Below are 26,122 nucleotides of genomic sequence, written 5' to 3'. Positions count from 1 at the left end.
ATGTGGGCTGTAAATCAGGCGGAACATGTGCTGGCCATGACATGCATCAACGAGCTGGTGTCCAAGAACTGTGTGCCGCTGGACTTTGAGGAGTACCTGCTGAGGATGTTTCAGCAGACTTTCTTCCCGCTACAGAGGCTGACAAGGGAGACCAATGCACACACCGTCAAGAGCTGGCTGCAAGAGCTGGACGAGAGGTAGGCCCACACATGGAATTAAATAGAACCTTCAGAAAGTATTCACACCCTTTGACTTTTTCTACATTTTGTTGTTACAAAGTGGGATTAAAATGGATTTAATTGTCTTCTTTTTCCCCCCCAATGATCAACAGAAAATACTCTTTCAAATAAGAAAAACAATTCAAAAATCTGTAATAAAAAAAAACATGGAAAATAAAACGCTAATATATCTTCATTAAAAAAAGTATTCAACTCCCTGAGTCAATACATGTTAGGATCACTTGGCAGTGATTTCAGCTGAGTCTTTCCACACCTGAATTCAAATCAAATTTTATTTGTCACATGCGCCGAATACAACAGGTGTAGACCTCACAGAATTGTGCAACATTTGCCCATTATTCTTTTCAACATTCGTCAAGCTCTGTCAAATTGGTTGTTGATCATTGCTAGACAACCATTTTCAGGTCTTGACATAGATTTTCAAGCAGATTTAAGTCAAAACTGTAGCTCGGCCACTCATGAACATTCACTGTCTTCTTGGTAAACAACTCCAGTGTAGATTTGGCCTTGTGTTTTAGGTTATTTTCCTGATGAAAGGTGAATCAATCTTCCGGTGTCTGGTGGAAAGCAGACTGAACCAGGTTTTCATCTAGTGTGCTTAGCCCCATTCCATAAATATTTTATACTGAAAAACTCCCCAGTTCTTAACGATTACAAGCATACCCATAACCCATGATGCAGCCAGCACTATGCTTGAAAATATGGAGAGTGGCAGGTACTCAGGACAAAATGCTAATTGCTTTTCCAAATTTTTTGCAGTATTACTTAAGTGCCTTGTTGCAAACAGGATGTTCGTTTTGAAATATTTTTATTCTGTACAGTCTTCCTCAATTTCACTCTGTCGATTAGGTATTGTGGAGTAAATTAACTACAATATTGTCGATCCACCCTCAGCTTTGTCCTATCACAGCCATTAAACTCTTAACTGTTTTAAAGTCGCCATTGGCCTCATGGTGAAATCCCTGAGCAGTTTCTTTCCTTTCTGACAGCTAAGTTAAAGGCATCCTTCTTATCTTTGTAGTGACTGGTGTATTGATTAGGGCAGACCCCATTTAGTCAACTAGTCGATTGTTTGGTCGATAGGCTGTTGGTCGACCGAGATTTCTTTCATCGAGCAGTCGCAATGTTTTTTTGTTTTTTTTCATGGTGCACAGGACACTTGTCTGATTCGTTGCGGAGGCCACGGGGATTGCACAGTCCATCACTCTAAGATCTGATGCAGAAATTGTATATGGTTGCCTCATGCAATATGTCAGATAAAGCAATTTCACAGATTTGGACAGGAAGCACCTGAGCTCAATTTCGAGTCTCATAGCAAAGGGTCTGGATACAAATAAGGTATGTGTTTTATTTTTTGATAAATTAGTCAATGTTCTAAACCTGTTTTCGCTTTGTCATTATGGGTGTACACATTATGTGTAGATTGAGGAAATAAAATTATGTAATACATTTTAGAATAAGGCTGTCATGTAACAAAATGTGGTAAAGTCAACAGGTCTGAATACTTTGACCATGGCCATATTCAATCATTTTTTAAATGTTAAATAGCAGGCTTCACCAAATGACCATTGCTTTTAGGGGTGGAATCGATTATCCTGATTGGATAAGAAGTACTTTAGTTACAACATACTTCCACAAAATACCACACTGAACAGAAATATAAACGCAACATGTAAAATATTGGTCCCATGTTTCATGAGCTGAAATAAAAGATCAGAGAAATGTTCCATACTCACGAAAAACGTTTTTCTCCCAATTGTTGGGCACAAAAAAATCCAGGAGGAGTATTAATGTCTGTAATAAAGCTCATTCTGATTTTCTAGGCTTAGCTCCCCATTGGGTGGGCCTAGCTCCCAAGTGGGTGGGCCTAGCTCCCAAGTGGGTGGGCGTATGCCCTTCCAGGCCCACCCATGGCTGTGCCCCTGCCCAGACATGTGAAATCCATAGATTAGGGCCTAATTAGTTCATTTCAATTGAATGATTTCCTTATATGAACTGTAACTCAGCAAAATCTTTGAAATTGATTAATGTTGCGTTTATACTTTTGCTCAGTATAATACCACAGTAACTCACTGCTTAAATATACCAGGTTAGAATGGTCGGGATTCTGTGACTTTCTCCCCTGGGAATCTGAGAGGACTGCAGATATTATGCATGTATACATGTATACATTGACACATCAAATCCAAAACATAAGGTCTAAAAAATAAAAAAATAGCAATGTAGTTTCCAAGATCCTGTCTAGCCTCTTTAGTTTAATCAAAGTACATTTTTCAAATTATAGGATTTGAATGCTGATTCCATCTTTGTGGGGCTGTATTTTCTTTGGACCTCAATACATGCAGAAAACTGTTCCACAGCTGAAAAACCTTGGAATTGGTGCATTTCTAAATGTTATTCATTTGGCCGGCTCTAGGCCACAGACAGATTTTTGACCTAGTTGCCTCAGGGATTCGAACCAGCAACCTTTGGGTTACTGGTCCAACCCTAATAACCACTAGGCTACCTGCCCCCATACAGGTCACGCCCTACATTGCATTGAAGTCTCAGGCTATATTTCTGAACCAATAACCAAATCTTGTATGCACTGGCCAGCTACTTGATTTGATTCTAGGGGCTGTGGTATTCAAATTCGGCACTGAACAGAAATAGCAGACTTGAAGTGGACTGAAATAGGTACGGTTACTCTTTATATCCAAGTCATGCCCTGACCACTCCTCTCAAAGCCTGTCCCCAGCCCGCTCCCCCTCTAAAAAGTCTACCTGTGCTTACAACCCATGCAATCAATGACAATAAGGAGGTATCTGATATTTTACCTTTATTTAACTAGGCAAGTCAGTTAAGAACAAATTCTTATTTTCAATAGGCTAACAGTAGGTTAACTGCCTGTTCAGGGGAAGAACGACAGAACTTGTCAGCTCAGGGGTTTGAACTTGCAACCTTCCAGTTACTAGTCCAACGCTCTAACCACAAGGCTACCCTGCCGATAGGCTACCCACCCTGCCGATAGGCTACCCACCCTGCCGATAGGCTACCCACCCTGCCGATAGGCTACCCACCCTGCCGATAGGCTACCCACCCTGCCGATAGGCTACCTACCCTGCCGCCCCACTTATTAATAAGGAAAGCATGTCACACCACACACACACAAGTGCACGATTTGAGTGCTCTGCAATAACGATGGCTGGTCGACGAACCACCCTTTAGATGATTCGTTGAGAGCCCCGACACAAAGGATACAAAGATCTTCTTTAGCAAAAATACACCCCTTAGTCTATAATGCAAACAACAGATGTGTGGAATGGGCCACAAGGTTAGGATTCATATAAAATAAATGAATAATTCACAGCAGACAGTATCTGTAATTATCCAAACCTCTCAACCCAGGTATTTCCCAATACACAAACACTAGCTCATGCTATGGAATGGTTTCTTTAGGTTTTATCACCAACGGCATCGTAAATCCACTGTCAGCATTATTAAGCCCCAGAGGCCCAATTCAGAAGACCACGCACAGATGAGTGTCTTAATTTTTGTAACTTAAAAAAAAATTGAACCCTTATTTAACTAGGCAAGTCAGTTCTGAACAAATTCTTATTTACACTGACGACCTACCCCGGCCAAACCCGGACGACGCTGGGCCAATTGTGTGCCGCCCCAAGGGACTCCCAATCAAGGCAGGATGTGATTTAGCATGGATTCAAACCAAGGGACTGAGATGCAGTTTCTTAGACCGCGTTCTAAGAACCCTATTCTATTCCATAAAACAACCATTTGATGCAATATCAGTATTATAACAATCTTGTAATTTTGCTCTCACAAGGGCTGAATCTGCCGAGTTGATGTGTACGCTTTAGAATGTTTTAATTATAGCCTATGCCTGGACTTTTCTCAGTTATATTTTACAATTTCATGGATTGAACTTGAAATTGAAAACTTTCAGGATGAATACAGCAAAAACCAAACCTATTTTTTTTAATGATTCATACATACTTTCCTAACCCAAATATGTGCCTAAATAATCAACAAAATTGGAGTACTTTTAAATCTACCAGTTGGTGCTGAAACAAAGAATAAGATAAATATACTGAAAAAAATATAAATGCAACATGCAACAATTTCTAGGATTTTACTGTTACAGTTCATATAAGGAAATTACTACATTTTAATAAATTCATTAGACCCTAATCTATGGATTTCACATTAAATTAACATTAAATTATCTGGCAACAGCTCTGGTGAACTTTCCTGCAGTCAGCATGTCAATTGCATGCTTCCTCAAAACTTGAGACATCTGTGGCATTTTGTTGTGTGACAGAACTGCACATTTTAGAGTAGCCTTTTATTGTCCCCAGCACAAGGTGCACCAGTGTAATTATCATGCTGTTTAATCAGCTTCTTGATATTCCACACCTGTCAGGGGGTTGGATTCTCTTGGCAAAGGAGAATTGCTCCCAACAGTGACGTAAACAAATTTGAGCACAGCATTTTAGAGAAATAAGCTTTTTCTGCTCATGGAAAATTTCTGGGATCTTTTATTTCAACTCATGAAACATGTGACCAACACTTGACATGTTGTGTTTGTATTTTTGTTCAGTATAGATGGCATTCTTTCATTGAACCAGATATATTCTGAACCTGTTCTCTCTATGTATTCTATTGAGTCTGTGGACAAATTTGAATTAAAAGGTACAAGATAAATGTATTGAAAACCCTAAACCCGAGAAAATCTTGTCCCGTATTCAGCGGTTGAATTAAACGTATTCAGAGAGCGCAAGGTAGCGCTCATCGTCATGAGTGTGTCTCAATGGGTTCAATGAAGTCAATCAATGTTGTTGCATTCTCATACAGTGCAAGGTAGCTTCGTAATTTCTGCTGTTTACCCCACACGCTGGATAACTGGGCACTTAGATTTAGCTGGTGTGCTGTTACAGTTACAAAGTGGCGGTGGGTTTGGCAGTTTTGATGAGCTGTGAATTTTGCGATGGCTTTTCTCCAGTTCCTAAATCCTGCACTAATGAAGGCAGCATCCGCTCTTTGGCCAAAAGATGGCTGGCTTGAATACCCTTGACTACAGTGAAAACACAACACTCCTTTTATTGATGGATTATAAGGTAGCCAGGGGAAATCGCGAAACCATCTCTCTTGAAACGTCAACACTCTGTTGGCAAGAATTTGCGGTTCTATAAATTGTGGGAGTGGCTGATATGGTTTTATGCCATCACTGAGGTAACTGGACAATGCTGTGACACTTTCCCCTATACTGGTGCTGCTGGCAACAAGGTTGACACATGGTCCTGCCGTGGCTGTGACACTGTCCTCTGAAGTCTCTCTCCCTGGCTCTTTCCCTTTCACCACCCTCACTGACACACAGTCTGTCTCCTAGAAAAGAAATAAGGTGTTTGAAATACTCCTAAATACTGGTACCCAAAACTACACAATCACAACAGCAATACCATTGCCTTAAACAAATCTTAGTTCAGTCACCAGTTTAAGTTGAGAGTTGGGGTATCCATGGCATTTTCCCTATTTTACAAGTCTAAAAAAGAGAGAACCTTTCCTAATGTTGATAACAAAGAATGTCGTGGAAATTTCCTGTATTACCAAATCATGAGAGAGCAAACCACACACAAGTCAGAGTTATCATAAAGTCCATCTTTAATTATATGAGCTTCACCATAGCCCTGTGACTCTCAGATCAATTGGGTCTTTAAATGAATTCTCTGAGAGTGCTTACAAAACAATTCTTAGTATAATTTATAGCCAAGACACACCCCTCTCAACTCACATGACAAATAACAGATCTTAGGAACATTTACAAAGGAAGACTTTACTTGAGAGAGGAGTATCCCATAGCCAGACGGCATTAGCTATATATATATTATCGTTCAGTTTGGTCTCCTAAACGAAGTTCTTATCTCGTTCTTGGTACCACTTAGGACCAAAACATTACCTCATCCAATGGCAAATATCAATTGTCAATTCGAGATACTCCCATCTCAAATACACCCCCTCCTGGACAAGATCAGAAAAGACAGTGAGCCTCCTAGGCCATATACTAAATCAAGATAAGGGCAACCTCAGAGGGGACATGTAATAGTTACAGACACATTCCCATAAGAAGACAAGCCTGACCTCTCCCCTCTTCTGGGGCCCAAATAACCTTCCCACATAAGCATACTTATGAAAATTGATAAAACATCTTATTTATCAATGTTACCTAAAGAATTCTGATTCTGCCACAACAAGACTCAAACTTACCTGAGACTCTCTGTCTCTGCCAGTCTGTCTTTTCGCACCAAAGTACGTTCATCTCTAGGAGACAGAACGCGTCTCCTTCCTGAGCGGTATGACGGCTGGGTGGTTCCATGGTGTTTATACTTGCGTACTATTGTTTGTACAGATGAACGTGGTACCTTCAGGCGTTTGGAAATTGCTCCCAAGGATGAACCAGACTTGTGGAGGTCTACAATTTTCTATCTGAGGTCTTGGCTGATTTCTTTTGATTTTGCCATGATGTCAAACAAAGAGGCACTGAGTTTGAAGGTAGGCCTTGAAATACATCCACTGGTACACCTCCAATTGACTCAAATGATGTAATTTAGCCAATCAGAAGCTTCTAAAGCCATGACATCATTTTCTGGAATGCACAGTCAACTTAGTGTATGTAAACTTCTGACCCACTGGAATTGTGTGTCGTGTCTTTGGCTATGCCGGATTAAGTGATATGACATGCTATTCTATAAAATCATTTCTCCGTAATTAATATTACCTGATTGAGCTAATCATGTAAATGTAATTAACTAGAGAGTAGGGGCTCCACAAAATAATATTTATAGAGCTGTTATCTTCCGAATAAACTCTTAAAGACCTAGTAATATTTTACATCAATAGCAGTCAATATTAATCGTCACATTAATTCAGTCTCATCTGGAAGTTGTAAATTCTTGGTTATCTTCACGAACCCTGGCTAACAAGTTGAATAAGCAATACAATATTGGGTTGAATTATTTATTTACTAAATACCTAACTATCACACATAATTACACATGCACATAATTAATCATAACTTGATTACAAATTACGTCATAAAGGAAAATGTCCCTAGTGGGCGGAACAAATATGACAGCTTGTTACACAAAAGAAAAGGGTTTGAGTGAAAGAGCGGGAAGACTGAGGGACATTGTAAATACTGTGCTATCGTAAATACATTATCTTATGCATTCTAAGGAAAATGCAATAAATATTAACTCTGAGCTGCGCTTCGGTAGGTTGGTGGTAGATGGAAGGCCGTGTTGCCCAACCGAGTCCTTTGTCCTTTGACGAATGTCTCTGCTGGTAAATTGTATACATTGTAGTAACGTCATTGTGTGGTAGACGTGATACTCTGTCTGTTCCTTCCTAACCTGCGTTTGCAGCTGCTGTTGCTAACTCAACAGCTAGGAGGTATCACTTCTGTAGTGAATAAAAGTTCAAAGTTCATACCATTCGCAACCAAAGCTCACGCTGATGTTGGCTTCGTTCTGTAGTTATTATCTGAACCATTCTGACATCGGACCGTCGTCCTTACATCCTCGGAACAGGAGGTTATATTGTCTTCAAGGCTTTATATAGGAAGGGAGAGGAGGGCGTGTTTGAAAAGTTTTATAGCCCATGTCCCTTCACAGGGGTGGGCCACTGATTGAGCAGGGCCCTAACCTTATGAAAACCCAAATCTCACATTTTAGAAGCTAAAATCACATTTCATCCCATCACAAATAATTTAATATTCAAACATTTAAATTGAACAACAATTCCATGTGAATCCAATAACTCTGATGTGTAGACTTTCCACTGTAGAGTTTATGTCATCTTATCATTGATGAGAGTGTCTCAGATGACAACTGAACTGACATCATATTCATTAAGTACCACCGCATATGTTCAATTGGTCGGATTACCAGGATATAGTTTCCCCCCACCTTCTGATGTTCCCAGAATCTCTATGTTAACCAAGGTGTTTGCAAATGTAACATCAGTAGGGTAGAGAGAGGAAAAACGGGGGAAGAGGTATTTATGACTGTCATAAACCTACCCCCAGGCCAACGTCATGACATGTGATACAGTAAATTATAAGTGAAATAATCTGTCTGTTAACAATTGTTGGAAAAATGACTTGTGTCATGCACAAAGTAGATGTCCTAACCGACTTGCCAAAACTACAGTTTGTTAACAAGACATTTGTGACTCCAACCTAAGTCTATGTAAACTTCTGACTTCAACTGTAGCTTTTCTATCTATCTTCAAATATAACTAATGGGAACACAAAAGCACTAATTCAACTGGGTGGAGATAAAAACACAGTAAACAGAAGGCACAGTATGTGTGGATGTATTGAGATGGATGGTGTGGTGTGGGTTTTTTGGTGTTTGGGAAAGTGTGGCGTTGAGTGAGAAAGGAAATGGTTGCAAATCCCAGAACCAATGCATGTCTGTGAGCAGGGGTTGTGAGAGAGCTTTCAATGTTGTACAGATGAGGGATATACATTTTATAATGAATTATACAACTTATTTATTTATTTATTGCCCTATCATGGTGGAACAGCGTTTTAAAGTAAATTATACATCGAGTTTATTTATTGTCCTATCATGGGGAACTACATTTTTAAAATAAATTCTACGGTCACTAAAGGGTTGTGTCTCCTCATCACTGAAGGGTTGTGTCTCCTCTTATCTAGCCCAATAAATTAATTTAGATTCTGTCCCTATTACTGACTAAATTGATATCATTAATGTATTTCAAAGCCAGCTCTTGAAAAAAAGTAGTTTGGATGTAGATGGTGAAAATCTATTGAATGATACTGAAAATGCTGGTCAGGTGTTTTCTTTTCGGGAATTTACTGATAAAGAAGTCCTGGATGCTTTGTTAACATCAGACAAAAATCCACAGGGGCTGATCATTTGGAGCCTGATCTGATTAAGTGTGCAGCACCCCGTATTGCTGGCTCAGTAGCCCACATTTGTCATTTAACATTGTTATCAGGAAGTATTCCAAAAACATGGAAATCCGCATATGTGCTGCCACTCCATAAGGGGGGGATACAAATTATCTTGACAACTATAGCCTCATTTCAAGGCTACCTTGTTTAGCTAGTACCGTAAAACTTAAATGAATAGCCTTGGCCTTTAATTGCTTCAGTCACTGTACACAACCGGCGCTTATTAGAGGCTGGCTTCTATTTGAGCCAGGCGTCTATTTCCTTAATTCACACAACTTTTGCTCAATAAAATATTGAAAAGACTACTACACTGTTTATTGTGATCAGTATTGTGGCAAATAAAATGACCAAATCCATCACATATCAGACAGACTTTCTTTTGAGCTTCAGTACTATTCTCTCACTTGTTGCACCTTGTATCCCCCGTAGTTGCAGGGAGATCACAATAGATAGATTTCAGTATTCATCGTTTTTCCAGATGCCTTCAGTACTATCCACGAGGGGCAACGTAAGCACAAAGCACTTTCTGCTTAACAGTCAAGATTTTTCTGTTTAACAACCTTAACTTATCCCGCAGCTCAACTTACCCCATACCCACGGAATGTTGTGCCAAGAGACCGCTTGACACAACTTGAATGAATTCTGATTATTTCCATGGATACACAGCACCCTAAAATATAATGTATGTAGATATCTGTTAGAAATAATAATACATTTCCCTTGATGGAGTGATCCTTAATGTAAAAAAGGTCTCAACTTACCCCGCTCTCCCCTCCCTACTTTCACTTCACCCATAAACATTTATCCCTCGGAAGGATCTTTTCATGGAAGCCTTCACCCTGTGCATGCGGCTGGCCACTGAGCTGGCAACAGGCAGCCGTGAGATCATCCTGTTCGCATACCGCACATAGTACTACGACAAGCTCAACGTGTGGAGAAAGGCTGAAGGCACCTAAGGCCTGTGTATGAGTGGGGACGGGGTCTTCTCCACCTGCCTGAGCTCAGCACATTCCAGACCCACCTGTGTCTCACCCGGGAGTCTATGTCAGGCATGGTCATGTTCTACAGTGGGGCAAAAAAGTATTCAGTCAGCCACCAATTGTGCAAGTTCTCCCACTTACAAAGATGAGAGAGGCCTGTAATTTTCAACATAGGTACACTTAAACTATGACAGACAAAATGAGAAAAAAAAATCCAGAAAATCACATTGTAGGATTTTTAATGAATTTATTTGCAAATTTTGGTGGAAAATAAGTATTTGGTCACCTACAAACAAGCAAGATTTCTGGCTCTCACAGACCTGTAACTTCTTCTTTGAGGCTCCACTGTCCTCCACTCGTTACCTGTATTAATGGCACCTGTTTGAACTTGTTATCAGTATAAAAGAGACCTGTCCACAACCTCAAACAGTCACACTCCAAACTCCACTATGGCCAAGACCAAAGAGCTGTCAAAGGACACCAGAAACAAAATTGTAGACCTGCACCAGGCTGGGAAGACTGAATCTGCAATAGGTAAGCAGCTTAGTTTGAAGAAATCAACTGTGGAAGCAATTATTAGGAAATGGAAGACATACAAGACCACTCATAATCTCCCTCGATCTGGGGCTCCACGCATGATCTCACCCCGTGGGGTCAAAATGATCACAAGAACGGTGAGCAAAAATCCCAGAACCACACGGGGGGACCTAGTGAATGACCTGCAGAGAGCTGGGACCAAAGTAACAAAGCCTACCATCAGTAACACACTACGCCGCCAGGGACTCAAATCCTGCAGTGCCAGACGTGTCCCCCTGCTTAAGCCAGTACATGTCCAGGCCCGTCTGAAGTTTGCTAGAGAGCATTTGGATGATCCAGAAGAAGATTGGGAGAATGTCATATGGTCAGATGAAACCAAAATATAACTTTTTGGTAAAAACTCAACTCGTCGTGTTTGGAGGGCAAAGAATGCTGAGTTGCATCCAAAGAACACCATACCTACTGTGAAGCATAGGGGTAGAAACATCATGCTTTGGGGCTGTTTTTCTGCAAAGGGACCATGACGACTGATCCGTGTAAAGGAAAGAATGAATGGGGCCATGTATCGTGAGATTTTGAGTGAAAACCTCTTTCAATCAGCAAGTGCATTTTAAAGATGAAACGTGGCTGGGTCTTTCAGCATGACAATGATCCCAAACACACCGCCCGGGCAATGAAGGAGTGGCTTTGTAAGAAGCATTTCAAGTCCTGGAGTGGCCTAACCAGTCTCCAGATCTCAACCCCATAGAAAATCTTTGGAGGGAGTTGAAAGTCCATGTTGCCCAGCAACAGCCCCAAAACATCACTGCTCTAGAGGAGATCTGCATGGAGGAATGGGCCAAAATACCAGCAACAGTGTGTGAAAACCTTATGAAGACTTACAGAAAACGTTTGACCTCTGTCATTGCCAACAAAGGGTATATAACAAAGTATTGAGATAAACTTTTGTTATTGACCAAATACTTATTTTCCACCATAATTTGCTAATAAATTCATAAAAAATCCTACCATGTGATTTTCTGGATTGATTTTCTGGTAACCTCATTTTGTCTGTCATTGTTGAAGTGTACCTATGATGAAAATTACAGGCCTCTCTCATCTTTTTAAGTGGGAGAACATGCACAATTGATGGCTGACTAAATACTTTTTTGCCCCACTGTACGTAGACGGGAAGAGTAGCATTAGGAAGGTATATAAAACCGGAACAAAGCACAAGCTGTTGGTACAGTCATCCTGGGACCCAGACTTCTGAAGGAGTTTGACACCAAGCAGAGTTTTGTTGGAGGGATCATAGACGTAAACATGTGTGACTACTTGCCCCCCAATGTCATGATGGAAGCTTTGTGTGCTGGGAAACGTGTGCCCAAACGGAACATTTTTGACCAGGAAATCAAAGAGCAACGGGAACATCAGGGTGATCACTAAAGACAGTGGCGGTCTGTGTCGTTTAAGAGGGAGGACGATTATTAGAATTTTTATGAGCATAACTTTTTTTCTATTACAGTTTATTGGATATCTGTCACATATTCTATTCACCCAGGTCAATATAACACGGATAGGTTTAGGCTACTTACGACATGATACTCAAATTGTCCCTATACCCATCATGAGGTTGCTACAACCTAGCCTATGAATTAAAGTTTACAACGTGGGTCGAGAGACATTTGAGAAATCAATACCGCCTTCCACAACATTCCCTGTATCTTGCTGATTTAGGGTGTAATCGTTAGTCCCACAGTTGCAAACGAGAGCTTCTATTGGACAAATTCAGGGATGTTCCGTTCCGTTTAAGAAACAATTTTCAAACAGAATCGGCGGAATGAATACATCCCTGGTCATATGCAAACACAGTTCACTTTCATAGCAGCCAGATCATATAATTCCTTCTCGCATCTACACGCTTTTCTCCTCTCAACTTTTCCCTTTGCCTGTGTGCTTCAGTCCACAACACTGAAAAAAACATTTTCAAGCCAAACCTTCATATCATAACTGCTACACACAGCCTACATCGTTGTCACCATATTAGCTAATGTCAAGTCAACAACATAGCTACTAGAACTAACGCATTAGTAGACCCACTACAATCGTGCAGTACAGTGTACAGTTAGCAAGCAGTTTAGAATTTACACGGGCCGACCACGGTGGTAATACATTTATAATACCAAAAGCTTACCTTGACTTGGAAGAGTTCTAGTGTTGGATAGCCATAGCCAGCTAGGTAACATAGCATCCGTCTCTGTTTGAACTGGGTGTTTGAGTAGGCTGAACTATCTAGCTAGCTTCATTTGCTAGCTAAGTAAGTGAAAGTGAAAAATGTGTGTGCATGCAACATTGCAGCACAGGTTTGAGCACTGATGTAATCTCATAGATGAACAGTAGGGGGAAATCCATTATTAATTTTGACAGACATAGAGCCCAACAGGGTAGGTGTCATAATACCCATAAAACCTAGCAGTCAAACAGGGAAATGGTTACAATCACCTTGTCCAAGATATTTACACTGCTTTCAAAACGTCACGTGCCTACACGAAACACATCCCTTATTTTAAGTGTTTCTAAAAAAAACTTTGGGAAAAATGATTGGAACCATTTCCCTGTTTGATTGCTAGGTTGTATGGGTATTATGACTATTGACTCTATTGCAGCCGACATAAACGGCAAGTCCAGACTGACTGTTCTACAAATCACCTTGCATCACACCTTGCTTTACAAACGAGCTTAAGATCGAGTTCCTACCCAACTACATTACAGACTCATACCAGATCTTACAACACCTGAATAGGTATTTAACATATCAGCTAATCACATCATATGACATAGCATATGACACCACACCTTCAGTGATAGTGGATTTATCAGTGGTGACGGTGTTTCCTATCCTCAGTGCAGTGGGCAGCTGGGAGGAGGTGTTCTTATTCTCCATGGACTTTAGTGTCCCAGAACTTTTTGGAGTTTGTGTTGCAGGAAGCAAATTTCTGCTTGAAAAAGCTAGCCTTGGCTTTTCTAACTGCCTGTGTATATTGGTTTCTAGCTTCCCTGAAAAGTTGCATATCAAGGGGGCTGTTTGATACCAATGCAGAATGCCATAGGATGTTTTTGTGTTGGTTAAGGGCAGTCAGGTCTGGAGAGAACCAAGGGCTATATCTGTTCCTGGTTCTACATTTCTTGAATGGGGCATGCTTATTTAAGATGATGACATACTTTTATTTTGAAGGCTAACCGCAAAGTCCACTATTGTTTCTAGCTTCACATAAAGGGGTCCGACCACCATTAATCAAATAAGAACTGCTTTATAAATTAGCGTTATTTTAGTTGATGACATGGATCATGCTAAACGAGGTTGAAATGTTGTCATATAAAATCAACAAAAGACAATAATTTGTTCATTTGACAAAAAGCTGTTGAAATCACACTAGATGTATTAGACTTTAGAATTGCATTGGGGGCATACTTATTTCACTGTACAGCCTTACCTATGGATTGTGGATCAATGACATAGGGTATCAGTCTACTCAGTAACACCCAGAGAACCAATAGCGTCATAGCTCTTATTGCAGGACTCTGAAACAACTGTGAATTGAGACACATTTATTGTCAACCCATGTGTATTGAACACCATTCTTGAGGAAAAACAATATAGCGTGGATGTTTTTGGAGTCTGATAACTCTGAGGAGGACGTTGGGAAAAAATAGATTGGGTATTGAGTAGACAGATACCCCATTTCATTGATCCCCAATTCTTAGGTAAAGCTGTACAGTGCAATATGAATATCAATACACACAATAGGCTGACTGGGGAGGTGATTTCACAGTTACAGTCCCGCGATAAGAGTTACAGCACTAATATTTGTGTAAACTCTTCACAGTTGTGTTCTGTCTGGTAACACATTTAATTGCTTAACATTCCAACCTTGTTTAACATTATCTAGACTAAACATGGAATAATTCCACCAATTGTAACCTTCTGCATCACTTTCATGTCTTTTTTTGACACGCAAAGACCCAAACGGCGTTCCACAGTAACCTATGGTTGCGGCACATCCCCTCCCACAACCAGGCAAGCATGAATAGACCATAGACAGCCTTCAGCGGACCATACCATTATGACTACAAAATTATGGATATCATCTAATTTATTTGATTAAATTATATACAAACGAGTTATACCTTTCTTGGCAACAAATTATATGATTTGTATTCTCACGCGAACGAAATGGACATGACACGCAGGATATTTTGGACACCCCTACATCGACATAATGGGACATGGCCAGTGGACTGATCATGTGACATTTCCCGTTTCGCCATTTTCTACCGCTACACCAGTGTTCCTGTGAAGAGGTGGCTTTGTCGGGTGTCGTCCCTGTGCTGCACGAAAGGGCCTTGCAATTGCAAGTGTTGAGAATCGACAGAAACGTTGACGTTTTAAAAAAAGGACGTTTGTGCGCTTTTCCTTGTAACGCGTAAGAATGTCGTCAGAAAGTCCCGAATACTCCCCTTTCTTCGCAGTGATGGGAGCCTCTGCGGCTATGGTCTTCAGCGGTAACGTTAACTATCACAACACCCTCGTTCAGTCATATGTCTCATGCCTCGTTCAATCATAAGGGGTGTGTGGGTCGTATTACACTCGGCCGAAATGTCTACTACTAAGGAATGTTGTGTTGAATATGGAGCGGGCAAGTCAAAAAAGCCAAGAGGATGCGGTTGCTTGTTAGATAACTGGCTATCATTCCTGTCATGTGAGGGGGTAGGTATTCGGAATGGAGATTTCCATCGTAACAGATGACGTTGCCATTGACGTAATAAGCTGGCCAATTTCTATTGATACAGTTTGATGTAGGTATTTCTGTGTTAACCGGAGACATCCAATTCGATACTTTAAATAACGATGGTTGGTAATCGTGTCGACTAGCAACAAGATGCCTATCTGCTAATCAGCTTGCTCACCTGGGCTGCTCAACCACAGAACATTGAGCCAGATGTTTCACCATACATCAAGCATCCGGTTGCATTTCCACTCACCACCAAATATGGTTATTTGTATGTATTTTAGTTAACCTTTATTTTACAGATGAGCCCAGAATTGCATAACTTACATCGATGTAAATACAAAATGCAAGCAGAAAGGACATGGTCATAAAAAAAACACATTGATCAGTAATAAGGTCCTCAATCAGCCTTCTGAATTGCACCAAAACATTTAGAAGATTTTCACAAATAAGGTCAAATCAAATTTCCTGAATACAACAGGTGTAGTAGACATTACAGTGAAATGCTTACAAGCCCTTAACTTGTTGAGGATAGGGGGCACTTTGGATTTTCACTTTGGTATTTTCACTTTGGATGAATTGCGTGCCCATAGTGAACTGCATCCTACTCTGTCCTGGATTGCTAATATATGCATATTATTATTATTATTATTATTATTACTATTGGATAGTAAACACTCTGAAGTTTCTAAAACTGTTTGAATTATGTCTGTGGGTATAACAGAACTCATAGGGCAGGCAATCTTCCAAACAAATGAAATTCTGAATGTGGGGCAACTTTGACGTCATCGCCCCCTCCTTTCCCAACAAGATATGGATCTGGTAGCACTTCCTACGCCTTCCACTAGATGTCCTCATTCAGTAGAAAGTGGAATGGAGCATTTGCTGTGAACTTTGACCGAATGGGAGGGGAAATAGTCAGTGTCCCGACAGAATGCCATTTCTCTGGCGCATTTCTCCCCAACAATGTAGTTTTAAGAAAAGGGGGGGTAAAACAAATAATTGTAGCGAGCAACAATAAAATAACAGTAGTGAGGCTATATAAAGGGGGTTCTGGTACAGAGTCAATGTGCAGGGGCACCGGTTTATTGAGGTAATATAAACATGTAGGTAGAGGTAAGGTGACTATGCATGGATAATAAACAGATTAGCAGCAGCGTGAAACTCGGGGGTAGGTTTGGAACAATGCAAATAGTCCGGGTAGCCATTTGATTAACTGTTCAAGAGTCTTTTGACTTGGGGGTAGAAGCTACTATGACTTTTTGACCAAGAATTGGTGCTCTAGTACCGCTTCTATGACTATGGTGGCTGGAGTCCTTGGCAATTTTTTGGGGCTTCCTCTAACACCGCCTGGTATAGAGGTCCTGGATGGCAGTAAGCTTGGCCCCAGTGATATACTACAGTTTGAAGTGCCTTGCGGTTGGAGGCCGAGCAGTTGCCATACCAGGCAGTGATGCAACCAATCAGAATGCTCTCGATGGTGCAGCTGTAGAACCTTTTGAGGACCTGAGGACCCATGCCAAATCTTTTCAGTCTCCTGAGGGGGAATAGGTTTTTCCGTGCCCTCTTCACGACTGTGTTGGTGTGCTTGGACCATGTTAGTTTGTTGATGATGTGGACACCATGGAACATAAAGCTCTCAACCTGCTCCAGTACAGCCCCGTCGATGAGAATGGGGGCGTGCTCGGTCCTTCTTTTCCTGTAGTCCACAATCATCTCTTGATTACGTTGAGGGAGAGGTTGTTGTCCTGGCACCACACGGCCAGGTCTCTGACCTCCTCCCTATAGGCTGTCTCTTTTTGTCAGTGATCAGGCTTACCACTGTTGTGTCACCTGCAAACTTAATGACGGTATTGGAGTCTTGCTTGACCAATTGTAACACACAAACTGTATCTACCGTCATGTGCTGAACTAGTTTCATGGTGGATATTGCCTAACGCATTATTTCAAACCATGTTCATGGAAATTAACTTAAGTTATTTCAGGTAACACACAGACTGTCTCCCGTTGCATGCAGCACTAGTTGCATGGTTGATATTGACTAAAACATGATTTTAGACCACGTTCATGGAAAATGTTTTAAGAATGTTTATTTGCAACTCAGTGTGTCTCTTCAAATACTAAACTAGTGGAATTGTGGGTGTTGCCTAACAATTGATTTTAGACCATGTTAATGGAAATCGGCTTAAGTTATTTCAGGATAGGCAAACAATTGTAACACAAACTGTGTCTCCCGACATATGCTGAACGAGTTGCATTGTGGATATTGCCTTACACATGATTTTAGACAATGTTCATTGTTTCCCTATTACACCGAGGGGTTATCAAAAGGAAGAGAGCTGGAAAGATTTTTAAAATCCATTGAACCTATTGTCATTCTCAATGGATGTTAAAACATACTTTGTTTGAGGTGAAGAAAACATTACTTTGAGAAGCTCCACAGCTCATTAGTGGTGGTGCATTAAGTCAATCAGAAATACTATCAGATACCCAAGGCTCTTGATCCAGGAGGGGATTCTCTGCTGTTATGTTTTGGAATAAGCTAACCATTTAGCTAGATAGCTAACTAGCTACTAAATGTGCAAACCAAATGCACAACTGCAGAGCATTTAGCACATTTTAGACAGTTAACTTGATATAAGATATCTAGCTGGCAAACATTTAGTTGTGAATTCCATACTGTAACTCGATCATCTGCTGCGTGCTGCACAACAGTGAGTGACTCACAAGGCTCCGGTCTCTCGTCGTTGTGTGCTTGTAAACAACCACCACGTGACTGCCGGTAAGCTTCATAATGAAAAATTATGTGATGGATGAAATGAAGAACGCAATGTTCTTCATCTCTCAACGTTTTGCAAAAGTTGACTGTGGTATTTACTTAAAAAGTAGCTACAAATATTCAAATGTATAAATAGTTTCAATGGTATTGACACAGTAAGACTGAGTGACTGACAAGCCATCTTCTAATGCAGCACCTGACTAGCCATATTCAATCAATAGCCTAGATGGTGCTAAATTCATTCGAGTCCCCTCTTCATTTGATCATATGTGTCATTCATTTCCTCCGTTGGTAGAGCATGGCGCTTGCAATGCCAGGGTTTTGGGTTCGCTTCCCACGGGTGGCCATTACGAAAAAGTATGAAAATGTATCTACTCACTAGTGTAAGTCGATCTGGATAATGTAAATGTAAACTGCAATGCTTTATTTGCCAAGGTCAGCGATTTAAATATTGTAGCATTAACTGAAAAATGGCCTCTATGACTACACCAGAGATGGTGTATAACTTTGCCCTTTTGTCACATTCAAAACAACTGGGAACTCTGAATCTCCGACTTCCAAGCGTTTTGGAACAGTCATCCAACTCGGAATTCCAAGTCGGAAACTCATCTTTCTAGAGGTCCGACTTTCCCGACGTCATGATTTTACCTTGTTCTTTTCTGAGTTCCCAGTTGTCTTGAAAGCACTATTCATACTGGCTTTGACTCCACTCTCCAGAACCAGTCATTCACCCGCAGTCATATGACTCAAGCTTAGACAGCCAGGGACTTTCCACCCACGCATACCTCGCCTGAACTGTGTGCGCACGGTGAAGATAAAGATGACTTTCTCTGAGAATCCGCAAGCGGTTTCGAAAACAGCTGAATGTGGATAGCTTAGCCTCAGAGCCTTCATGAGCAAATTCTTTTTTATAACTAACCCAAGATAAGACCACATCCTGTCGTTTCCAATGGGAGAAAATTCATCAGTGGGGAGAACAAGCAAGGAGGTGGGCAGAGCCAAGCACAAGCTAGGGAGATTCTATTGGCACGTTCTAGCATGTATTTACATATTTCTGTTAGAGAATCCATACTCTGAAGTGAAGATGTGAAACAACTCAATTCACCTGTGCACTCCAAAACAACACAATTTTTGAAAACTGGCTAAGGGTAAACCTCTACAAAACTTAAGTCCACTGTTCATAACATTATAGTTTGAAGAACAGAGAACTGTATTGAGATTAAATGTTTCATCAATGATCAAATTAGCAGGATGTCGTCCAACATCCATCTTCTCCATCTGCCCGCCACTGGGTTTCCTTTCATAATTTTAGGACATTAAAGGATGTTGCTCTAGGTGGTCAGTCCACCTCACAGGAGCAACATAACAGCCACAAACTCCCTGAGACAAATCAGGCACACCTTTAGACCAGCATTCGGTGGCGCCCCACAGACTGGCGAACAGCCAGCAACACTGCCCCCCACACCACTTCTTTCCCAAGAACTGCATGCAGATACACTGAGCTATGCCCAAGCCGTATGCAGTCAGAGAGGCCCCATGCAGAGTTTGGAGCGTCGCCGGCCACACTGCCCTACACACTACCCTCTTCAATTCCCCCTACAACCTCCCTCCCATACTACCAGACCAGGCCAGCCTCAGCAAAGCTCTACCAGACCTGGCCCATCACAGCCCAGCTCGACACAGCTATGACCACTACCCAAGGGTCTAGAAAAACACTGTTGAGGGTAGTGCACCATGATGCAGTCTACACCATGTATCATTCACATCATCAGCCATATGTTGAATGTGTGGAGCTTCGCCAGCCACTGTCCTCCTCAATTCTCCCCACAACCTCCCTCCCAGGCTAGTTTTAGTTACTCTCCCTACTCCCATCCCTAGGACAGGCCTGGGACAGCTATTGAAACGCTATTAGCGCGCGCTAACTAGCTAGCCATTTCACTTCGGTTACACCTGCCCCATCTCGGGAGTTGATAGGCTTGAAGTCATAAACAGCGCAATGATTGACGCACAACGAAGAGCTGCTGGCAAAACACACGAAAGTGCTGTTTGAATTAATGTTTACGCGCCTGCTTCTGCCTACCACCGCTCAGTCAGATACTTAGATACTTGTATGCTCAGTCAGATTATATGCAACGCAGGACATGCTAGATAATATCTAGTAATATCATCAACCATGTGTAGTTAACTAGTGATTATGATTGATTGTTTTTTATAAGATAAGTTGCTAGCTAGCATTAAACTTACCTTGGCGTACTGCATTCGCGTAACAGGCAGTCAGTCTCCTTGTGGAGTGCAACGAGAGAGAGGCAGGTCGTTATTGCGTTGGACTAGTTAACTGTAATGTTGCAAGATTGGGTCCCCCGAGCTGACAAGGTGAAAATCTGTCTTTCTGCCCCTGAACGAGGCAGTTAACCCACCGTTCCTAGACCGTCATTGAAAATAAGAATGTGTTCTTAACTGACTTTCCTAGTTAAATAAAGGTTAGTGAGAGGCCACTCTAAAATGTTCACTTTTGTCACACAACACAACCACAGATGTCTTAGGTTTTGAGGGAGCTGACTGCAGGAGTGTCCAACAGGGCAGTGGCCAGATAATATCATGTTAATTTCTCTACCATAAGAATACATTTTTTTACCCCCCTTTTCTCCCCAATTTTTTGGCATTGTGGGTGACGTCCTCCGAAAAATGACCCCGCCAAACCGCATTCCTTAACACACCCGCCAGCTTAACCCGGAAGCCAGCCGCACCAATATGTCGGAGGAAACACTGTTCGACTGATGACCGAAGTAAGCCTGCATGCGCCTGGCCCGCCACAAGGAGTGAAATAAAGCCCCCCCCGTTAAAACCCTCCCTAACCTGGACAATGCTGGGCCATTTATGCCCCTCAATATGGGACTCCTGGTTGTGACACGGCCTGGGAACGAACCCGGGTCTGTAGTGACGCCTAAAGCACTGCGATGCAGTGCCTTAGACCGCTGCTCCACTCGGGAGGCCACTGAGGAGTATTTATGTCTGTAGTAAATAATTTTTTGTGGGGAAAAACTCATTCTGACAGGCTGGGCCTGGCTCTCCAGTGGGTGGGCCTATGCCCTCCGAGGCTCCCCTGCCCAGTCATGTGAAATTCATAAATTAGGACCTAATGCATTTATTTCAATCGACTGATTTCCTTCTATGAACTGTAACTCAGTAAAATGTTTGAAATTGTTGCAGTTTTATATTTTTGTTCAGTATACGTCTTTCCCATGCTACCATCAAGACAGTGCTTTTTTAGGTTTGTGGGAAGTAATGAACAAGTGTACACTTCATGAGAAAGGAGAAATTGGGACACACACCATGTCTTTCTCTGGCTACATCCTGGAGTCTTTCTTTCCGTGGCTCTTTTTTAAAAATAGTTATTCCTTATTCTCGCATCCTCTCTCCTAACTGAAAGACCTGACCAAGGGAAAGCTATCTTAATGTTTTCACCATGTTTATACCTGTCAAGTCTTTGCCAATCAGTACAGTTGACATGGAGAAGAGGACATTTTTTTTTTTTAAAGGCAATTAAGGCTCTCATGAATTTGGGAACCTTTGCAATCACAGAAAGGTGTGAGCCTCAAGAGTTAAAGGGATAGTTCGGGATGTTGGCAATGAAGCCCTTTGTCTACTTCCCCAGAGACAGATGAACTCGTGGATACCATTTTTTTATGTCTCTGCGTTCAGTTTGAAGGGAAGGGAGTTGTTAACTAGCTTTAACACAATTGGTAACTAGCATTAGTGCAACGACTGGAATGACTGTTCCCATAGACTTCCAGTCATTGCACTAACACTAGTTAGCATTGGCTCGTGAATGTACCTTTAACCCACTTCATATTGGACGCAGAGACATACAAATGGTATCCACAAGTTCATCTGACTCTGGGGAAGTAGATAAAGGGCTTCGTTGCCAAAATCACAAACTATCGCATTAAACACACAAACTCCCCTACCTCTTTCTCCACCTTGCACAAACTCCTGAAACCATTGTGATGGGCATTACCATTGTGCTAATGCATTTGCTGATCTATTGAGTGTTCTTCATAGATGTAAAGATTTAAGATGTTTTTCCTAGAGCTACAAAGTGTGGAAAGGGAAGCTTACCTGTGATGAAAACGGGCTTTGATCAACAAGCGCAGACACTACTGTCAAACTCCATTGGTTTTAATACCCACACGCTCTATAACAATCTAATCTCTCGTTCATGTGTTTTTACTTGAAACAATTGTGTTCTGTTGACAAAATAGGATGGTCTTGGAATTCTGTCTTTTTGAAATTCTAAATTCTCCTTCTCCTCCAGCGTTGGGGGCGGCCTATGGCACGGCTAAGAGCGGCACGGGCATCGCTGCCATGTCGGTGATGCGGCCGGAGCTCATCATGAAGTCCATCATTCCTGTGGTCATGGCAGGTATCATCGCCATCTATGGGCTGGTGGTGGCGGTGCTCATCGCCAACAACATTTCAGAGAAAGTCACCCTCTACAAGTAAGAGCTCAGAAATTGCAGACGCTAGTTACCCATTCTCAAGTCTACCGCTAGGCACTGCATGTCTGAAGCGATCTGATTGGTAGTAATATGGTATTGGCTCCACTTGATAGGATTGGTGGATTTTTCACCATTGTTTTTCAGAAGTGTTAGCGATGTACTACATCTGTAAACTGATGGTCTGCAATCTCTTTGGGATGCTTTGAATGCAATTGTTTTAAATACATCTTTCTCCCTCTCTCCAACCCATCTCCATCCCTCCTCTCTTTCTACCCTCTCTTCATCTCGCTCTATCCCTCACCTCTCTCTCATGTAGGAGTTTTCTCCACCTGGGTGCTGGGCTGAGCGTGGGGCTGAGTGGGTTGGCGGCTGGTTTTGCCATCGGCATTGTGGGTGACGCAGGCGTTCGAGGCACAGCTCAGCAGCCCAGGCTCTTCGTGGGCATGATCCTCATCCTGATCTTTGCAGAGGTCCTAGGGCTCTACGGTCTTATTGTGGCTCTCATCCTCTCCACGAAATAGAGAAAGAAAAGAACAGTCCTTCTGTCCATCCATCCGTGTACGTTGAGTCAACACTGCGTCATCCATTCCATATATAAACAACTAAGAAATAAAGAACAAATTGTAGAGCATGCCTTTACGCCCGGTTCCAAATCAACTCCCTTTAGCCACTTCTTTCCTAGTGGCACTACTTGATGGTCCTTTGTAGATCTAATATGTTTGAATAAGTGTTAGCAATATGGTAATAGTAAAGCCACATATCTACCCCCTACCTATATTGCTTATTCATGCCTGTCAGATCTACGAGGGAGGTGTTATGGTCTGTGTCCCAAATGGCACCATATTCTCTACATAGTGCTCTGGTCAAAAGCAGTGCACTCAATAGGGAATAGGGTGTGATTTGGGAAACGACATGGGGTTGCTTTGGGATTGGGCGGGAAGCGAAAAGCGTCCTCTTCCTGTACAGTCGTCCTTGAGTCCAGTAGTCAACCTCTTGTAAATGTAGTGACGCGTTCGTCCTGTCAGTTTACCTCCTTCCTCCCAATTTCCTTTAATTTGTGTGTCTGCTAAATGGCTTTTATTATTATTCCTTCGTTTTTTTCTGAAGAACTCAGTTTGGACAAATCATTTTTATTTTATCTGGGGACAATTTTCACATTAAAGGACCAAACTAATACGAGGACATGGATGACTATTTTTTGGTTTGTTTTTTTCACTATTTATGAAGATTTTGAAATGTTAATAAAACTGTTTAAATGGAACAAAGTCATTATTGCGTTCCCAATGAGAGAGAGAGCTCTGTGTATAGCTAGATGAATTGCACTGTGGGTAATTGTTTGAAGTTCTTGGAGTTCCTCTGGATGCATGTATCCAGTTGTTACTATGGAGACTCTCTGTCCAGATGTGGGAGTTAACTGTGTTTGTTTATGGCAGCGGGCATGTAAAAGTGTGTGGTGCATGTGAACGTGTGTGTTTTAACTCGAATACATCATTCTCAACACTCATTCGCACCGTTGACCTGTAGTACTGGGGGTGTAATCATTACTCCAAATAAAAACTAAACGGAAACCGTTGAGTTCGTAAACAGTTTCCATTGCAAGACGTAATGAATAAACCCCAGCCGTGTGGTTGCAGATGCTCAATGTCAGGCCACGTCTAATTTCCAATTAAATCTCAACCTCCAAATCATGTATTTTCTTGCATTATTTAATGATTTTCTGTAGCAATGTTAGAATAGCTTGCTCTTTATCCATTTGCACTGAAATTGTATATTCACTTCTGTTCTAGTTCTCAACCCAGAAGCAGCACATGGTCAATTGTGTAGCAGTATCTCTGGAGCAGTTTTTTTTGTTTGGGGGGGTTCAATGGCAGTAAGTAGCACTTGGATATGGATGCTGTTGCCACTTTGCCAGCACTGCAGATGCCTGCTCAGTCACACCTGAATTCTCCCGTCAGCCTTATGTGAATAGTTCCAGCAACAAGCAAGTGGTGATGTCTATGAAATTGATCCTATATGGGCTGTAGTGTAGGAATGTTAAGCCGTGTTCATATTTATATAGCAGCACTAAATAACAGCATTCACAATCGTCACGTGCAACTTCGCAATTAGTTGGAGGGAAGAAAAATCCCACATGGCAGCAGTTGGTTTGACAAAGTATTGTTTTTCTGTTGCCGGAAAGTAGGTCATGATAGTCAGACAGTACAGTATGAACACAGAACAATGAGTCAGATATTTCACCGATGTATTAATGTGAAGCATCCAGTTGGCGTTTCCTCACTACCAAATATAATGAGGACAAAATTCTGCAAATTTTGTCATTGATGAAACATTTGATTTCCATACAGTTTTCTGTTTCTAAAACTAAAATCTGTAGCAAAACTGTGTTTTGCCAAAGTTTTGATATGTGTTTGGCGAATTGAGTTACTGCACACGCGCAGTGGGCGTTCCCTTATGGAAATAAATGCTAGAACACGCCAATAGGATTTCCGTAGCTGGTGCTTTGCTCACTTTTATTTTACTAGGCAAGTCAGTTAATAACAAATTCTTATTTTCAACGAGGGCCTAGGAACAGTGGGTTAACCGCTTTGTTCAGGGGCACAACGACAGATTTGTACCTTGTCAATTTGGGGATTCGATCTTGCAACCTTTCTGTTCCTAGTCCAACGCTCTAACCACTAGGCTACACTGCTGCCCACTCGGATTAATTTATTCCCATTGGAAACGACAGGCTCTGGTCTATCTTGGGTTAGTTATAAAAAAAAAATTGTTTGAAGTTGGGGGCAGGAACTGCTTCTCCGATAGAAATCCCGCTTCAGGCGGCGCTGGCAAACTAAAGAAATGCGTAGAAACACCTCATTTGGTCCATTCAACAACAGAGCGATACGATCCTTGTTTCAGCAGGATGTTGGAATGGATTTATTGATAATATCTGTTGGAAAAAAGTTTGGATGTTGCCACACACATACCTACTTGTTAACAAAATTAAGGAAGTTTCCTTTAAAATTATTCATAAATATTATCCTGCCAACCACTATATGAAGAAGTTGAAGGGAAACATCAACTCAAATTGCTCCTTTTGTAATGACCACCCAGAAACAGTTTTGCATATTTTTTGGCATTGTATGCATGTAAGAAAACTGTGACAAGACATCAGTAGGTTTATAATTGAACACATTTATGAAGATTTTACACTATTGTGGAGAGATGTACTGTTTGGATTATTTACATACAATAGAAATAAGCGGAAACATTTGTATGTAATTAATTTCATTATTTTTTGGGCCAAATTTCATATACACAAATGTAAATTTACAAACAGAAAACCACATTTCGTACCCTACA

At 41.4% G+C, this 26,122-nt stretch overlaps 1 protein-coding gene and 1 pseudogene across 1 annotated transcript; both read left to right on the top strand.

Moving 5' to 3' along the window:
• Positions 1-13,455, top strand: LOC110521018 (annotated as a pseudogene).
• A 1,545-nt stretch (positions 13,456-15,000) lies between these two features.
• Positions 15,001-24,468, top strand: LOC110521926 (V-type proton ATPase 16 kDa proteolipid subunit). The gene is made up of 3 exons (XM_021599898.2): positions 15,001-15,275; positions 22,597-22,780; positions 23,097-24,468. The coding sequence occupies exons 1-3, from the start codon at positions 15,203-15,205 to the stop codon at positions 23,299-23,301; spliced, it is 462 nt and encodes a 153-aa protein (XP_021455573.1). The 5' UTR covers positions 15,001-15,202; the 3' UTR covers positions 23,302-24,468.
• The last annotated feature ends 1,654 nt before the right edge of the window (positions 24,469-26,122 follow it).

Source organism: Oncorhynchus mykiss, chromosome 30 (genome assembly GCF_013265735.2).
Source record: "Oncorhynchus mykiss isolate Arlee chromosome 30, USDA_OmykA_1.1, whole genome shotgun sequence".
Taxonomy (NCBI): Eukaryota; Metazoa; Chordata; class Actinopteri; order Salmoniformes; family Salmonidae; genus Oncorhynchus; species Oncorhynchus mykiss.
This window is presented reverse-complemented; position numbering and strand designations above follow the sequence as displayed.